The 18,052-nt window shown below is 48.0% G+C and overlaps 2 protein-coding genes across 2 annotated transcripts in view; one reads left to right on the top strand and one right to left on the bottom strand.

The window, feature by feature from the left end:
• Nucleotides 1–3,068: 3,068 nt before the first annotated feature.
• On the top strand, nt 3,069–8,746 carry OTOP3 (otopetrin 3). Its single transcript, XM_005424583.1, has 6 exons — nt 3,069–3,447; nt 4,498–4,634; nt 5,385–5,443; nt 5,985–6,103; nt 6,922–7,853; nt 8,576–8,746. Exons 1-6 carry the CDS (start codon nt 3,069–3,071, stop codon nt 8,744–8,746), a joined length of 1,797 nt encoding a protein of 598 aa, XP_005424640.1.
• A 2,021-nt stretch (nt 8,747–10,767) lies between these two features.
• The window catches only part of HID1 (HID1 domain containing), a 22,864-nt gene continuing 15,579 nt past the window's right edge, over nt 10,768–18,052 (bottom strand). The window contains exons 13-19 of the mRNA XM_031059924.1: nt 17,854–18,018; nt 16,510–16,737; nt 15,894–16,027; nt 14,330–14,410; nt 13,853–13,944; nt 13,387–13,545; nt 10,768–12,922 (exon numbers count right to left, since the gene is read on the bottom strand). Of these exons, the coding sequence (XP_030915784.1) occupies nt 12,859–12,922; nt 13,387–13,545; nt 13,853–13,944; nt 14,330–14,410; nt 15,894–16,027; nt 16,510–16,737; nt 17,854–18,018 (923 nt within the window). The 3' untranslated portion in view covers nt 10,768–12,858. The remainder of the gene's footprint in view (nt 12,923–13,386; nt 13,546–13,852; nt 13,945–14,329; nt 14,411–15,893; nt 16,028–16,509; nt 16,738–17,853; nt 18,019–18,052) is intronic.

Here is an 18,052-nt window from a genome sequence, read left to right as displayed (position 1 = left end):
TTCTCCTGATGGACCTTCTAAACTCACCAACTCAGAAATGCTGAATCCCTCCTGCCAGCCACAAAACCTGGGGCATCAGCTCACCACAGAGTTTAAAGTGAGAATCAGTTTGCCCTGCAAAAAGAGAGGGATCAAGAACAGCACAGGTTGGACCTAAAGCATCCCTGACCACACTTGGCCAAGACCATGAGGCTGGCACATGTGGGTCTCACTCTGAAATCAGCATTAGTAGGTTGTAGTTATCACCCTCAAAAGCAGCACCTTTCTGCCAAAAAGGCATCAAACTGGTGTCATTCCTGCACCTGTACAGGGGTGGACTGCGAGCTTTACCTTTTGGGTAAGATGTGTGCCCTGGATAAAAGCAAAAAGAAATCATATACGTGAGGAAAAAAAAATCTTAGGATCTACCTAAAAACAAGGGAGTGGGGAACTCAAGTGGATTTTGGCTGAGGCAGTGTGGGTAAGCACTCCCAACATAAGCCTGTGCCAGGAGATTAGCTCTACACCTGCCTGAGCCATGGCACAAATTAGTCACCACCGTTGTGGTTTTACCAGTTGGCAGAGCTGTTGGTGTGAGGCAACCCAGCAGGTGCATAAAGGAGCTGCTCCCCATTGGCTGCCTGTGGCAGATCTGAGAGCTTCCCACTGAGTAATTAATGAAATGACAATAATAGACACAAAGTAAACAGGGTGGAAAGAAAATAAATCAATGGGCTGGGAGCAGAGGCTGCATTTAGTGAGGAGCAGCCCTGACGGCTCCTGTCTGCACCTTGGGCTGTCGGAGTCTCCCGTGCATCCTGGTGGCATTCCAGCCACCAGCCTCAGGCCGGCTGCACCCGAGGCTGGGCCGGCTCCTCAGGCAGCAGAGGCTGCAGGCAGGTAAGGGCTGGGCTTGGCTGCTCCCCACAGCACAGCTACGGGGTCAAGGGCTGGGGTTCCTCTGTGTGCAGTCCTCTCGGGGCCCTTGGGTGAATGGGCTTCCTACTGATTTTATGGCCTCTAAGCTCCCTTTGGAGCACAAGAGCTATGGTCCTAGAAGAGAGGAGGGAGTTTGCCCCTCTGCTACCAAGTTAGGAGAATTCTGGAGAAAAATGGGGAAGAGTTTAGGATCAATCTCCACCAAGAGATGTGCCAAGGAACTCAGGGCTTGGGGGTTCATCCTGGGACACACAAATTATCCTTGTCCTTCCATGGAGAGGTCCATCCTCTCCTAATGAACCCTCTAAACTCACCAACTTATAGAGAAATGCTGAATCCCTGCTGCCAGCCACAAAACCTAGGGGATCAGCTCACCTCAGAGTCCCAGGGGCAAGGGCAGATAGGGCCCCTCTGTGCACATGCAAAAGAAAAGGGAAACACTAAATTTCAATCCCTTCTCAATTTCTCCCCAAGACTACCCATCACAGAATGTTTAAGGTTCCCCCCCCTCTCAAACACATCTCAGGGGGCTTTTTTTTCACTCCAGCCACCCTTCACTGTAGTGACTGCTGGAACCTGGGCTACCTCTCAGGACTCTGGCACCAGGCCAGGAGTGGGGAATGCCTCGGGATGGGGATTTACCAGAGGCAGAACCCTTGGAGCCACTTGCTCTACGGTGCCAGACACAAGCCAGGACAGGGACCAGGCCGAGGAGCAAGGAGGAGGCTCTCCATCTTGAGGTTCCACAAGGAACAATTCATTCTAGGAGAAGGGAGCAGGACAAAAAGCTCCTCGCTCTATTGTGCAAGGGGTTTTGCTCAGATACAAGCCAGGGGGTGGATACAAACAGCTAACTAACAGGGAGGGAATCCTCAGGGGAGCGGTGAGGGGATTCCATCCAGTGTCTGGGGCCACTTGGGGCAGGAGGGTGGAGAGGATGGGCCACATGGGCACATGGGGCTTCCAGGAGTAGGGGAATTCCAAAGGGGTATTGCAGACGCGGATTGGCCCGAGGTTTGAGTGGTAGGGAAGGTTCGGGAACAAAAGGGGCTGAGTTGCCTTGACAGGCGGGGAAAGAGCTGGAACAAGGGGCAGGTAATGGCATGAGGGACAGCTTTGAGGGAGGGTAAAACCCAGGGGTAAACCAACTCCGGGAGAACAGGGGGGTTACAAGAGAACAAAACACTTAACAAGGAATCAATAAAATAAATTCGAGCCTCAACACTTCACTACAACCAGAGCCACGCCCTGGAATGAAAGCATCTTTCCATGTACCAAATCTATAGAGAGGCTGATGTTGCCTGATTGTTTTATGTCAGAAAGGTTTCCCTCTCGAGAGCGGTACAGTCCTACCAAGACTTCACCGACAGTTCCCCGGCTCTGACTGTCCACCAGGGCCAATCCCTCCAGCTCGTCTGTGTCAGTGTCCTCACGGCCTTGTGCTACAAGAGGAAAAGGAAAGAAAAACAGGTACTGATTGTTTCCCAGTCTCAGTCCACCTGGGTGGCAGTTGGGATCTTCTCCCAGCAGCTTATTCCAAGCTTTACAGATCCTTTGTTTATTCTCTCCAAGTCTACCACAATTTGTGTGACCATTCAGGGAGCCTGTAACTCTCAGAGCCCAAAAACAACAGGAAGAGGTTGGACCCATCAACTGAAAATCAAACAGCTCTGAATTTCAAAGCAGGTCTAAGCTTGCTCTTCATTTCCAGCTAATCCTTACGGCAACAAAGGGTAAGGAGAAAACCTGAACCCAGGGCTGGAGAAGGTGTGAAAGGTGAGGGTGGGAACGGTTTGAGCGCCTCTGGTCCCAGCAGCTCCTGGTACTGGTGGGGCAGGTGGAGGTATCAGACACCCAATTTAATCCCATGTCTCTGGATATGTTTTGGCAGAAGGGCCTTTCCCCAGTGCCTTGCAATGGCTCTGTCCACTGAGAAATTTTTAATGCCTAACCTGGTGCTAAAAACCAATCTCCTTTTCCCCTTCATCCAGTTTCTGGAGAAGGAAGGAAAAGCTGCAAAGCAAGGAAGGGAGGTCACCACACAGTGAAGTGGCCTTCACAGCAGAGCATACAGCCTCCCATCTCAGCACATCCCCCGTTTAAACCTCCCTTGTTTTCAGTGCAGCAGGTGATCCCCAGGCAGATGAGCCATGTCTGACAAGAAAGTCTCCTGCCGCCACTGCAAGAGCAGATCAGCATCAGTCCCAGCAGACAGCACCACGATCCACTATGAGAAGTTCTGGCTGTACCGTCACTGCTCTTCAGTGCAGCAGAGGCACCAGCAAGCCCAGAAGGCTGGGCAGCTCTTCTCAGGGCTGCTGGCCTTGAACGTGGTGTTTCTGGGCAGCGCCTTCATCAGCAGCATGATCTTCAACAGGGTGGCCATCACTCTGGCAGATGTCTGGATCCTGCTCTCCATCCTCAGGGTCGTGTCTCTGTTCTGGATTATTTACTACCTGATGGGCACCATCCGGCAGCCACACGCCGTGCTCTACAGGGACTCCCACGCCGGACCCATCTGGGTTAGGGGTAAGTTCTGCTTTTATTTCTTCTCTCATGCCTTCTTCCAAAGGCTTGGAAGGCAAAGAAATTCTTCCCCTGTTACTAGAAGAGCTAGAAGCTGTAGGATGTGCAGTTGGGGCATTGGGAATTTCCCAGTTCTTGTCAGGCTGATGGGCACAGTAGGTGCCACGGAGTGGAACCAGACCAGCCAAGAAAGCCTGAAACTCGGCTTCCCTTCAGCCTCCTATCAAACTTCGCTCTCTGGTCCCTTCACAAAGAGAAATCCAGGCATAACCCCTTTCCAGGACAGCAACTGAGCACTGTGGGAAAACCATAGGAAGGGTTTTAGGCAGGAGCACTTTGAGAAGTGTGTTTATCCTCCAAGAGCACCAGTGGCCCTATGTCACCATCATCCTCATTTAACATCACTGCAGCCTTGTTGCCAGGGAAGGATTCTTACCCATTAAGTCACATCCCAGTGACACCCAGGCTTTCCTGGGAGATTTTCCCTTCAGTATTTGCCCCACTTCGAGAAATTACCCTTCTTGCAGCAGCCCTGCCTCTGGTCTATCATGGAGTTTTTAATTAGGCACTGTCTTGTTAACTAAAGCATGGAGAATCAATTGAAGGAAGCTGCAAGGTACTTGAGTACCTAAAGCTGCAGAGGCATGTCCAAGGCAAAAGGGAGAAACAATCAAAGGGTTCCAACTCCTGCAGATGGGAGTGCTACAAGCCTTAGCAGACTTGTGGTCATTGCAGGTTTCCTCCCACAAGGCAGAAAGCATGATCCACCATTAACTTACCCCTGTCATTTCAGATTGTACAAAAACCCCATCCCCACCTTGCATCCAAGCACAAGAAAATACCTTGCATTTTCCTAACACCTTTAACCAGTCAAAGCACGCAGTCAGGTTCAGGACAAAGGCTCTCCTTTGTCCTCCTCTCCTAAAATTAAGAGAATTCCAGGAGAAAGACTGCCAGCTCCACACAAATCCAAAGGCCTCGTCTCCCCAGACAAGCTCAGATGCTCAACAGACATGTCTGGGTTTATTTACTGGTCCTTTGCTCTTTGTGCAGGGTCAGTGCTGCTGTTTGGCAGTTGCAGCATCCTCCTGAACGTGTTTCAGATTGGTTACAGCACAGTCCTTGTCCACTGCAAATCCAAGTTGGAAATTTTGTTCCCCATCATTGGAATCGTTTTTATTAGCACCCAGGTACTGCACATTACCCTTCTGTAAGCTTGTCTATTCTCTCTGTCCCATTCCTGGGAGCCCCAGGGCTGGGGGGAAGCTGGGAGATGTGGGAAAGTGAATGAACGTGGGTCATTCTCCTGAGCACTGAAAGCATTAAAGCATCACACACCGCTTCAAATGCTACCTGCACTCCCTGTGTGCCACCTAGAGAGACAGGGGAGAAAGATTCAAAAATTACCCTAGAAATACCTGACATACCATAGGATCCAGAGGAATTTGCTTTGAAACAAAGTAAGAGGAGAGGAAATTTCACATTTTGCCAGAGATATCTTTGCACCAGTCTGTGCCTCAGCTCCTCTTTGTACTTGTCAATCCATCCACCCAACAAAATCCTTTCCACACAAAGATATCTCACACCATTTTGACCTTGTTAGTCAACACCAGCCTTCTTCTTTACAGACCCAAAGCCATATTTGAAAAGTAAACTAATTCCCACCTCAGCAGCAAATACCCACATGAGCAGGGCAGAGGAACACGGGGCTCCAGGATGTGCATTCAGTGCAGTCACACATAAATGCTGCCCTTACCCAAGGATGCCAGCACGTGCCTCAGCACTGGGGTGCAGGTGCACACATGTCCCTGCACCTCACACAGAGGCAGGTTTGCTCCTGCTTGGACCTGTACCTTCTTGTCTACCTGTTTCTTTCCACCATGTGTGCAGCCAGCTGCCAACTTCACCCTGCTCATGGTGTTATTGTTGTCCACTTGCAGGCTTACTTTCTATGGCATCACTCTAAGGACTGCATTCAAGTCCAGCACAACTTCACCAGGTAAAAATCAAGGACAAAAAATGCCTTCTACTGCTCTAAAGAAACTTTTCCTTTCTGCCTGTGATGTCCATTATGATTCCTGCTAGAAATGTGTGCATATGATCCTATACAGACCCTATATTTTGGGTGACACAAGAACCAAACTATGCGTTGTTCAGACCCCATCCTCCCTCCACTGATCTGAGCTCACCAGCTCCCTTCCGTTTTCCTTTGTGCCTTGGAATGCTGCAAAGCTTCTTCCTTCCTCCCAAACATCTTCCTGCTGCCTGTCTCAGGCACCAGCTCACAGACTGGAGGATGAGGGAGGGGGTCTCCCCATTCCTATTACTGGGAGATGTCTCAGCTGAGGCCAGTTTCACTCCTTTGTAAATGGCAACTGGGAATATGCTCAGGTGTGTTTATGCAAAGCCACACCCCACAGGCCTCAGGTAGAGCGGGCACAAATCTGTGCTCAAATCTGTGCATGGGCCAGCGAGAGGGGAAGGACACACTGGCTGTGAAGCATCTCCAAACATTGTACAAGTCCTGTGTCTTTTCCCAGGTGTGGGCTGATGGTCACCACAGCCACCAACCTTCTTGTCTGGCTCCTGGCCGTGACCAACGACACCCTGCACATAGAGATCGAGTCTCAGCTGCGCGAGGTGGAGCAGCGATTTGCAGGCAAGGCTCCTTCTTCATATCCCCATTGGTGTTAGGCTGACACAGGTGACTTCTAGGAAAACATTTCACAGAACCACAGAATCACAGAATATACTGAGTTGGAAGGGACCCACAAAGATCAGCAAGCCCAGTTCTTGGCCCTGTACAAGACCATTCCCAAGTAGTCCACCGTGTGCCCCAGAGTATTGTCCAATGCTTCCTGAACTCTGTCAGGCTTGGTGCTGGTGCACTTTTCTGGGTAGCCTCTGGGTCTCAGTGATTCAGATATCTCCAGTTCCCCCAAATGCTGCAACTTCCCTATTATTGGAGGCTGTCTTGAGGAAATGGGCTGCAAGGGGAGAAGATCTTCTCCTGGAGGAAGGGGATCTGCTATGAAACCCTGACACTGGGGTCCAGGAAAGGAAAATCCCACCATGAATTAGCATTTTTGCTCACTTTTTCCTATTAACTGCAAGCACAGGATTGCAGACTAGAAGAGGCTCATGTAATTGCTATGGTCTTCTTTGTAAGGATATAGAGGAAGAAAGGGGGATCTTATATTCCAGGGGGAGAAATAGAGAAGGCTTTGTTGTGAAGGAAGAGGAATCTGTCATCCAGCACCTGTGGTGTTGACCATAGATAGGAAAAGACATTAGCTAAGCTGTGTTATTCTGAATCCTCATATACTTTAGGACTGAGCAGTAGCCATATAACTTCCTTGTGATTCCTGTTTCTGAGGCACAGACACACATGTTGTGCCTGCACTCAAGAAACTCCCAAAGACAGCCGTGACATCCAGGTCATCTCTTAATTGTCACCTTCCTCTTCTCACGCTCCAGGCAATAAGACTGCCTTGTGCATATGCCCAAACACGACCATCTGCAAAATCTTCCAGAAGGGCTACATCCTGCTCTACCCCTTCAACACCGAGTACAGCCTGGTCTGCTGCTCCATGCTCTACGTCATGTGGAAGAACGTGGGGAGACGCATCAGCCACCACCACAACCTGAAAACCAGGCCCAAATTCAAGCTCCAGGGGGTGGTCTTTGGGCCAGTGCTGGGCACCAGTGCTGTAATCATCGGGGCTTGTGTCTTCATGATGTACCAGATCCAGGCCACCAGCTTGGACCCCAGCCACCAGGTCCTTGTAATCTATTATTCCTACTACATTGTGCTCCTGCCCTTGATGAGTGTGGGTGCTGTGGTTGGGACAATCATCCACGCCTTGGAAAAAAAGGAGCTGGACACGGTGCAGAACCCAACCCGCAGCCTGGACGTGGTCCTGCTGATGGGGGCAGCCCTCGGACAAATTTGCATGTCCTACTTCTCCATTGTGGCCCTGATGGGCAGCAACCCCAGAGACCTGCTGAACAGCCTCGCCCTGGCCTACTCTGTCCTCATGATCCTTCAGAACATCACCCAAAATGTTTTTATCATCGATGGGCTCCACCGGCGGCACATTGTAGCAGCAGCCGAGGCCAAACATGCCGGACGCTCCGAGCAGCACACAGTGGCTGCAGAGCTGCCTGGGGAAGAGGAGAGCACGCTGAGCAGCATACAGGAGCACATCCAGACACCTCCTGCCAAGGAGGAAGACGCTAAAGAAGATCAGAATTGTGAAGCCCACAGCCAGAGACGAGTGAGCGTGCTGGAGCTGGGACAGGAGATCCGGAAAGCTTCCCTATCCTACATCCATACCTACTCTCACCTGAGCTGGAAGAGAAAAGTATTGAGGGAGATCTCGTTCTTCTTAGTTCTGAGCAACATCATAGTAAGTATTGTGCTCTCTGCTGTCACAGCTCCGGCTGAGCCACGGTGACCTGTGACACAGGCGTGATCTCTTTGTCTTTCTCTGTATTCCAAACAAAAAAACCTTTGCCCACCAAGTCTCAAGTACTGGTGAGGCAAGTCAAGACCGGTTTTGCTGATAATACCCCACCCTCATAATTAGAAAGTCTCTCTTTTACCCTTAGAGTCAAGTATTACTGTGTTTCATGGGAGGAGACAGCTAATAAGTCCTTACTGGCCAAGATTTTAGCCTCTGAAAAAAACCCCACAAGGCTTATTAAGGGTGTTTCATGAGAAACATGAAAGAAAATGTCAGGCACCAGCATTAAGTCTCTGTAAACATGAGTGTCCAGGCTTGAAACTCACACAATAAAGTACACTGTGGTCTGGGATCTTGAATCAACACTGCAGCCTTAATCCAGTGAAAACCCATTGCCCAGGGAAACAATGAAATCCTGTAGAAAGAGAAGCAGGCTGGGGCAGAATGGGGCTGTCTTTAGGTTTCCAGGGATTCAACAGGATTTGAATTACAGCAAGGAGTCAACAGCATAACTGTGGGATTTTCCTTCTCCTCCCTGGCAAGGTGACTACTGTGATACTCCTGAAATATTCCTACAACTCTTGAGCCAGTGCTGAGATTAGGGTGCAAGTAGGGTACAGTTTGTCATCCTCTGACTTGTGTTTCTTTGCCTCACATCTCTCCAGCTGTGGATTATGCCCACATTTGGGTCTCACCCCCTCTTCGAGAATGGAATGGAAAGGTCATTTTACGGCTACTCCACCTGGTTTGTGATCGTGAACTTCGGACTCCCCTTGGCTGTGTTTTACCGCATGCACTCCGTCGGGGGGCTCCTGGAGGTCTACGTGACAGCCTGAGCCAAGCTGGACCCCCACCCCAGAGGCTGGGGAGAATCAGCGATGCTGAACAAAGATGCAGTAAGCAGTAGACATGCACATGGAAGCTTCTAAGACTTTTTCCCTCCAGCTTCTGCTTGGACTTCTTGTACAACATCACAGTGAATTTCAGAAGAGGTTCTTTAATATTATCCTTTTCCACCATAGAGAATAGACTCAAAGCCCATAAACAAACTCTCACTGCTCTCAGGAATCACACATGCAGTCAGCAGTCTGCCAGTGGATGCTGTTTGGCAGCAAATGGGACTTTAACAACTCCTGTTGAGATCTTCCAGATAAAAAAATGCAAGGGCAGCCTTCAGCAAAAGCAATGAAGACTGGCCTACACCAATTCAGAAAATCAAAAGCAATCAAAAAATAAAAGCGATTACATGACCTTGCCTTACTGAGAATAAACACTACTTGTTCCTACAGGCACTCCCAGAGCCTCAGGTGGGAATCACTAGGGAAGCACTGTGGGTGATCTTTACACACCACAGATGCTGTTACCACTGGTGTGGACTAGCCAAGGTCCCATTCTTGTACAAGGGCTAGTTCAATAGCAAGCCACTGCCACATCCACTGTGAATCTTTCCCCATCCCAACACATTGGCCCTTGCTGCTGCCTTGCACACCCACAAACCTTTCTCGAGGTCACCATGCACAAAGGAAGGCAGCTGCAGAGGTGCCTGATCAAAGACCCACTGGGATGTGTTCCATAGGGATACTTGCTTTGAAAGCATGTGGGAGAGCAAGAGTCTTGTGACTATGGGTCCAAATCCAGAGCCTGATGAACCAAAATAAAGAGATTTGAGTTTTCATGCGTGTCTTGTGAAATCTCTGGGTCTGCTCCGCACTCAGTGAGCTCGAGGTCAACTCACTTAAATTGCCCTTACATTCAGAGGTTGTATGGGGCTCTGAGCAACCTGGCCTTGAGGAAGGAATTCCTGCCCATGGCAGATGAGCTTTATGGTCCCTTCCAACCCAAACCATTCCGGGATTCTATGAGATTTAAGAGCAGGCCTGCTCTATAATCAATCAAAATCTGTCATGACCCTTACTCAAGCATGGCACAAAAGGCATTCTCATTATTGCTTCTGTTCCTTTGTAAATGAACCCCAAGATCAGTGTGGGTTTAGGATTAGAGTCTATTTATGGTGGGTTTTGGGATTCTCTAGTAAAGCAAACTCTCCCAAGACAGTAACAGTGAGGATTCAGCATTCAGGCAGTTTTACTTTCTGTAAAACTCTAAGTTAGACTGATTGCATGAGCATGAACTTTGCCCAATAAGTGTTTGTATTTGGGCCCATGTCAACAGAAATATGTCATGAGAAATAACAGCTGGATAAATTAGGCTCCAATAAAGTTAATTATTATTCTCATGTCAGTGTTTGTAGCATGGGATCCACAGGACATACATGCTAATCTCTGACCTCAAACCTTCTTTGTAGTGATTGACAGCCTGGGGACAAGGAGCGATGGCACTTTGTGGGCAAACCATGACTTGGATTTTATCCAGTTTAATGGATAAAACACTGGTTTAAGTTACTGAGCTTTCACAGAGCAGGTGACTTTGGAATGAACACTGAATACATGACTGAAGACATGATCAGCATGGACAGGATGCTCCAACTCTCACCTACAACCACCACAGATCAGATAAACAGTCAAGGCCTTCCATGTCCTTTCCTAACAGCCCCTAGGGCCAGGGTGCCTGTTTTACAGGTCTCAACTGCACAAAGGTTTTAGCACATGGTTCACTAACTCAGGAGACTTGATCCTGTTTGATCTTTTGATGATGCTATAAACACAGAAATGGCCAAGCCCACACAATTCAGGCTCATTTCCCAGAGTCAAATCTTCATTTTTGATTATAAAAAAAATTACCACTGCAGAGGAGGCCAGCCCATGGTCCCCTAGTGGCACAAAAAACCCCCTCAACATAAAACAAACAAGATAATAAACCTCCCTCTGTGGAAGGAGGAAAAAAAGTACCCAAGTGTATGTTTCAGTTAATCTTTATCTTTCTGTCCATAAGTAAGCAAAGAGTTTACAGTGCAAGTTGATTTCCACAGAACAAGGATCAGACTCCAAACACCAAGAAACAAACTAAAAAGCTTCCAGAGAAACTCACAAAGAAATAAAGCAGAAAAGAGAGGATGGAAGAGATCATGAGAACCAGCAGATCCATGGGAGGGAAGAGGCAAAGCATGTGGGACACGGGAGGCCCCGTTCCAGCTGTGAGGTGTGAGTGCCATACAATCAGAGTCTGGCCACACCAAATCACATTCTTATACATGAGATTCTCCAAGTGAAACAGACCCTGTTTACACCTGAACAGAGGTGGGATCAGGATGGGAGTAGTGCTGGGTGGCAAAGTGGGTTGGAGATGGGAGGCAGGTGGGGGAATAACCTCTCTCTATTTCACATATTTCTTATCCTTCAGAAAACCATTCCAATTTTATTTCACTTTCTACTGGCCTGGGACTCCATTCTCTCTCAGTGCCCAGAGGAGGAAATCACCTGACTACAGGCCAGTGGAAGCCAGCAGCACACTGCACGCTGGGGCAGCTCTCTGGGAGAGGATGGTCATGCTGTTACTACTGCAGCTGCAAAGCTTAGGCCAGGGTTACAAGTCACAGTGTGTCACGCTGTCCCTGTACTTAATGTGACAGATCTGTTTCCATGCAGTGATGCCACTGGGCCTAACCTGTGGCAAACAGCTCATGACCAGCAATTCTCCCAAGAGCCTGAATAAAAGAGCACCAAGGATTATACTTTGATAGAAAGCTCTCAGTTCATGACAGGACCCCTCATATTTCATTGCCTAAAGACCACGTGGGTCTAAGACAGCAGCCCCTCCCAGCAGAACATAACATTTGACTCAAACCTCAGAGTGTCTCCACTCACCAATGTGTAACCCCACGATGCTGAATCAAGCCAGCAACAGCAGATCTCCCACCAATTTCCATTCTGGCTTCCCAAAATTTACACATGCCTGGGACCCAATACATTCAAAATCCAGTAACTTGGTCAATAAGCAAAATGCCCTGAAGAATTCAACTTTGCCTCAGCACTCTCCACTCCCTACTGACATGGAGATGCTTTTCCTCCTACAACTTCCAAATTCCTCCTACAACTTCCCTGAGTGCCTCCCTCAAACCCTTGCCTTAACAGCAGTGTGCAAAAGACCCTTCTGCTCCCTGTAGTGCATCAGCCTGCCAGGCAAAGATGGAAGGATATGGTTCCTTTCAAACCCAGGTGACGGTGTCCTTTCAGCCAGTGGGAGAAGACTTAAAAGAGTTTAAGTCAGGTCTCTTCTCCTTGCTCTCACTGAGCCAGTCCCTTCCTCCCTGTGTGCTCACATGCATTAAACAGGGCTTTTAAAAGACAGGCTCCTTTGCAACAGTCCCCCATGAAGGACAGGCTGGTGGGCTTGGAAGCCAAGGAAAAACTTCTGACCCACACCAACAAAACTTCTCAAGCAGCTTTCCAGGAAAGGCCTAGAGAGATTCAGAACTGAGACACAAAGTTCTCCTTCAACATCTTCTTTCATTTAGGTGGGAAAGACTTCCCTATATGCAACTGAGACACCGGGGAGACACCTGCAGCCAGAAGGGATGCCCTGGAAACTTTATGGAGCTACATGGAAGTAACTACAGTTTCCAAACCCTGTCTCCTGCAGGAATAGCAGCTTCTCCCTTTGCACCCAATTTACAGCTAGTCTTTTTCAATTAAATGCTGACTCTGACCAGGGCAAGGACAGGGTCAGACTGGTTTCCAAACCACATCCAGAAGCAAAAAAGTAACAGAGGAGCTAAGAACAGTCTGATTTCTAGTGCAACCACAACAATGGACAATCCCTTAGATATCTTTAACTCAAGGTTCGTGGTGAAGGGTGAGGGAAGAGAAGTGAGCTGGGGAGGGATGCCCAAGCAGGTCCCAATTAAAGCTTTAAATGACAGGGAGGTAAATGAAGTGATTGTCCTTTTGGTCTCTCAGCTGGATGTGAAATGCAGGAATAGCTGTGATGAAGCAGCACGCCACAGTCCTTAGATCCAGTGTATTTCTCTCAGTAGAGGTAAGTGTTCTCTTCAGACCCGTTGAATTTCAAACAGCTTAACATCTGTGTCATACCAGATGGGGGGATCCACATTCCTGAGAGAGAAAGACAAGAACGACTTTACTCCCTGTGACCAGTTACATAGAATTCAAATCTCACAGCCACAATTACAGGAGCTGGCTGCACAGTGTGCCTTCAGCTTTGCATAAAAGGAAATCACTGGTTGAGAGACAACACACCTTACAGGAATGACAGTATCTACAACATCCCACAAAGCCAGAGCTTTGCATAAAATCTCTGCACCAGACCCTCTGGGCAGCTTTTCTATTCCCTGCTGCTGCCAGTTCCCAAACAAGCAGCACTCCCAGAACAACCCCCTTCATGTCACCCATTCAAAGTTTTGGAGCAGTTGATACACCCCAGTCTGTTCCAAGGGAAAAACATCTTTCTATCCTGTAAATATGAGATAACCCAGGGCTGGCTGAAGGCATGCAATTCTCTCAGTAGGCCTCCCAAAAGTCTGGAAAAGACCAAACCAGGCTGCATCCAGCTGGTTTACCTCAAATAAATAACTCCCCACATGTAGGTGCGGAACCACATGGCAGTGCCCGAGTTTGCCTGGTACTTGCGGATGAGGATGGGGTGAGGCACTGGCAGCAGCCCCACCAAGGTGCCGTGCTGCAGGAACTTGAGGATCTCCGACTCATCCGTGAGACCCCTACCAAGACACAGACCAGGAACATCCTTAGCATGTCCCACAGACACTTCCAAAACTGCTGCAGCATGAAGGACCAGCTTAAACAAACACAGATACTGAGCCATGGCCCAGGAGAACACACCCCCTCTCCTCTGTAAACAGAGTGGAGAAGGGATCAGTCAAACAAGATGTTTGGCAAGCCAAGTAACAACTCTACTGAGCCCAGGACACTTTCAATTAAACTTTACAAGGTTTCCCTTAGAGGCCCTCCAAATTCAAACTCTGCCAACCTCACCACACAGCCCTTCCTTTCCAAAAATCTCCTTACTTGTCAATGCAGATCTTCTCCACCTGAGGGACCAGCACCTGTAAGAGCCGCATGATTGTCTGCAGGGGGAGCTTTGACTTCCAAGACATCACCTGTAGGTAGGAAAACAGCAGGGGAATCGGTACACTGCATTAGCAGGTTTTTACAGCTGTCTCCACAATCTCTGCAACAAATGAAGTTTACAATAATCACAAAGCTGGTGGGTGAACTGAGTGCAGAGGAGCAATACAATAAATCCTGGAGCACTAGAATTATGAGGCACCCAATAAGACCAGTGGGACATTAGTTTGAAACAGGTAAATAAAATATTTATTTGCAGATGTCAGTAAACTAAAGTTCTGGAGCTTTGACCTCAAGTGCCTGTGAGGAAATGCTGCTCTGGGAAAGCCTCAGATGGCAGGGAAGGGGCAGGGTGTGTGAGGCATTTCTGCCACAACTCTTTCTCGTTATTTATTTCCTGTGTCCAGATGCCCTTACCCAGTCAGGAGTTGGAGTCCACTGTCCACTGGAGGATGCACTAGAGAGACGCCTTCGATCCCGCCGGGAATGTGATGCCTCCTATCAATAACAAATAAAAGCAAACAAATAAAAGCAAACACATGCTAATGACACTTAAGAGTAAGAAATACAATCCATTTTCTGCTGATATTCTCCCCAGATTTTCTAGACCACTACTGGGAAAGACAGCTCAGCCTGTCTCTAGAACATGTCAAACCTACCCGACCTTCATTCACCAAACCCATGTGCTCTCACCCAGAGAGTTGCAATATTTGATGAAGCTGGAGGACCCTGTGAAAGGTCACAGCTCCACTCACCACTGTTGACACTCTGCTGGAACAATCCACAGTGACAGAGTTAAAACAGCACTGACAAGAGACTGTACAGAGGCATGCTTCTTTTTTTTGGCACAGAGAAGATATAGCTAATGGCCACAGTTTTTCAGCCTCTGTCAACTGAGTATCTCTGGGATTTTTTGTGTCCATTCTGGAATATCTTGAAGAGCATTTTTCCAAGGGTAGGCTCCCAGCAACTCCTATCTAATAACTCTCACCTCTTGAGGAATGACACACTCAACCTGGTTTTCCATATTCATGGTGGGAAGGAGGGAAGGAAATAACCCTCTAAAGTCACTGTCAATCTCTGCACAAGGTGAAAACAGAGAGGCTTTTTCCTTTAGCAATGCTCCCAACCATTCACTGCTACAGCACAGAGCTGACTTTTCTACAAAACAAATGGGCACAGCACTTCCTTCCAACAGCCACCCTGCAGCTCCACATAAATTGACTCACTCGTCACCTTCTCAACCAGAAACAGCCAGCTTGGGGTAGAGCTGTGCCAGTGCTTTTCCGGCTGGGGAACAGTTTGAGCCAGCTGCTGGACACAGATGGAAAGACCCATGATTATGTTTCATGGGCTGCTGGAAGAAGAAAACCTTCCACAAGTTCTCAATCAAGATCTCATTTAATGACAACATAATTAATTGTGTGCTTAAGATGTCTCGCTAGCCACAGGCTTCACCTGGTACTAGGCAAGACCAGGAAGGGTAAGAAAATTGGTCCTGGAGTATTTGGGATTTCTGTACATTCCAATTTATTAAAGGCCATTCTGAGGGCAGCACCTCAGCCCAGCCTTCATGGGAACAATTGTTCACAGCACCAGCTAGTTAAAAGATTCTGGTAGAGCTCTCCATCCCAAGGGAGATGAAAAAGAAGCAGCAGTAAGAACCTGAGTTGGAAACATCAGGATCAAGATGTTTCATGGACATCCTCTGGCAATTCTGCACTCACTGCTCTGTCATAGTCTTTGTGTTGGAGAAAGCTCACTCAAGTGCCCCAGCTCTTGTGTCACAGCATAAACATGAAACACCCAAGATGATGCAACAGCCCTTCTGGACCACGTTGTGTCCCAGCACCCTGCACGTGTGCACACTGCCTTTAATGCGATGCCCTTTTTCAATGGGCCAACAGACCTCTTCTTCTAACCCCTCATTTTTGTTCACTTCACACCTAGACCTTCCCAGCACACCAGCATCCAGCCTTACCCCACTCCAGGACTCCCCATCACTCAGGGCCGCAGGTGGGTTTCCCTCTGGGGAGAGCTGGGAAGCCTCAGGCTCCAGCGAACGCATGGTCCCATCCTCTGACACCTGGGACTTCTCCGTGAGCTTGTCAATCCCTGTGTTCAAAAGAGGAAAAGCTCAGAAATACAAGTTAATTAAATAGGTTTAAAAGCTCTTCTCTGCCCCACTATGCACAGATATCCTGTGTCTTTGCTGATATTGGAAAAGCTCCCCTTTCAACAAGAGAAGCAAGATTTAGCTTTGATTTCATAACTAACCCCAAAGGACTTTTTCTCTATGAAAATGCTCCCTGAGAAGGAGGAGGAACACAGGTTCATGTGCATAGAGCTAACCTGAGGCAACAGGTCAAGATTAGGACAAATGGTCTTATGGACACTAAGTCTGAGAGGAAAGAAACTCAAGGCAGTTTGTTTGTGATCATCTGGGGCCAACTGATCTGAAACTCAGACTGAAAGGCAGTTAAGTTATTCACAAATGTAAACTCTTAATCTCTCCACACCCAGTGAAAGGGTGAGTCCACACCATATCCCACAGAGAAAACAAACCTCTCCTGTCCCAAAGGTAAACTAAAGCTCACCTGGAGTAGCCACCAGACTGGTCTTCAGCGTCCCTGGCTCAGCAGGGGCAGCAGGACGTGACCCTTCCATGGAGATCCCATCCTGAGAGTTGGTGCGAGAAATGGGCTCAGGGGTTTTCTTCTTGCGCTGCAGCCCCTTCTGGATGGACTGCGAGTCTGTGGGAAGGTTGGCCAGCTGGTGAAAGACATTCCGCTTGCGGATAACAGCATAGACCAAATTGGAGTTCCCTGGGAATCACAGCAACAAAACAAGCAGAGAAGTAAGGCTCAAAGAGCTCTGCCAACCCAGCACAGCTCGCTGGGTACACAAAGCCTGACTGCTCCCAGCCACAAAGGCAGTGGCACAGGGAAGAAAGAGCAGAGCTCAATATCCTCTTATCCATTACAAAGCAGTACAGAAAATTCAGTGAAATCCTTCCTAGGCTGGAAAGCTGACAAGAAATGGTTTGGTGAGGGATATTCAAACAGCTGAGAAGAAAAAGGACATTTTAAACCACTTATTAGCATCTATTTTGGAAGAAAAGGTTACTAGCCAAGGTTCAACATTCTTCCATCTTCAAAAGAACTCACAAAACAAATCAGGGCACTTAATCTGAGACACAGGCTTGAAATAGCAAAGCCTAAAGGTCAGAATTCTTACTGCCTGCAAGATGGCACAGAACAGAATGAAACCATCCTCTAATATAAAACACAAATTACACCCACAAAGGCTGCTTTTGGATTTGGCAATTGCCACACGCAAGATTCCCATCAGGGAAGCAGAATGGCCATTCTTGATTTGCAAAATTTAAAGCAAAACACTAAATTTTGACCAGGTTTAGGGATCTTACTTTATTATTTACTAAGCAAAAGACTGCTATTAACAGGGAAAGCATAATGCATTTCCTGGAAAGTAGCAAATATCAGAACTTTCTTTGGATGAGGTGCTTTGGTCTTCAGCCCCCAGAGATCTGCCAAAGTAGAACTGAGAGGCACTTGAAAGTTGTTTTGTCCCTCCACCTACATTGCTGAGCAACACAAGCAGTTTCACAGCAACATCCAGCCAGTCACAACTTATGAGTTACACATCACTTTTTGTTTCTTTTCCTCTCTGTGCATCTCACCTTCTGCAGGAGGGCTGGCTGAGGTTAGGCTGATAATTAGCTGCCATCTCATTTTGTTCTAACCAAATCTGCCTGGGCCAGGACCCAATGGTAATTATCTACTAACCCAACTTATCAGTCCTATATAGCTCATTTCTACACTTCTCACCTCCTCTCATCTCCTTGGACTTCCTCTGAACTTCCATCTGACACTCTGTTGGACTAAACTAGTGCAAACCCACTAAATAAAGCAGTCTGTTACCATCAAACTGGTACTGAATGATGTTGTTGAAAACTTCCAGCAAGAAGAAAACAAGATGGTGGTTCTGGACAGCAGAGAATAGGAACCAGGTGGTGGAAAAAGCCTCCAAGAGATGCAGTAACTTGTTAGCAGCCACCATGGAGAGAGACTTCAGGTATGGAGACACTGCGGAAAGCAGAGCAAATGAAAACTAGGGAAA

The sequence above is a fragment of the Geospiza fortis genome, unplaced genomic scaffold (genome assembly GCF_000277835.1).
Source record: "Geospiza fortis unplaced genomic scaffold, GeoFor_1.0 scaffold244, whole genome shotgun sequence".
In the NCBI taxonomy this organism is placed as follows: Eukaryota; Metazoa; Chordata; class Aves; order Passeriformes; family Thraupidae; genus Geospiza; species Geospiza fortis.
The sequence above is the reverse complement of the archived record's forward strand: the minus strand, read 5'-3'. Positions and strand labels throughout refer to the sequence as shown.

Excerpts from the sequence above, each read along its gene's own strand:
- OTOP3 (XM_005424583.1), top strand. The coding sequence starts at position 3,069 with ATGTCTGACAAGAAAGTCTCCTGCCGCCACTGCAAGAGCAGATCAGCA. Across the intron at positions 5,444-5,984 it reads GTCCAGCACAACTTCACCAG|GTGTGGGCTGATGGTCACCA; the intron begins GTAAAAATCAAG and ends GTCTTTTCCCAG. Across the intron at positions 6,104-6,921 it reads GGTGGAGCAGCGATTTGCAG|GCAATAAGACTGCCTTGTGC; the intron begins GCAAGGCTCCTT and ends CTCACGCTCCAG.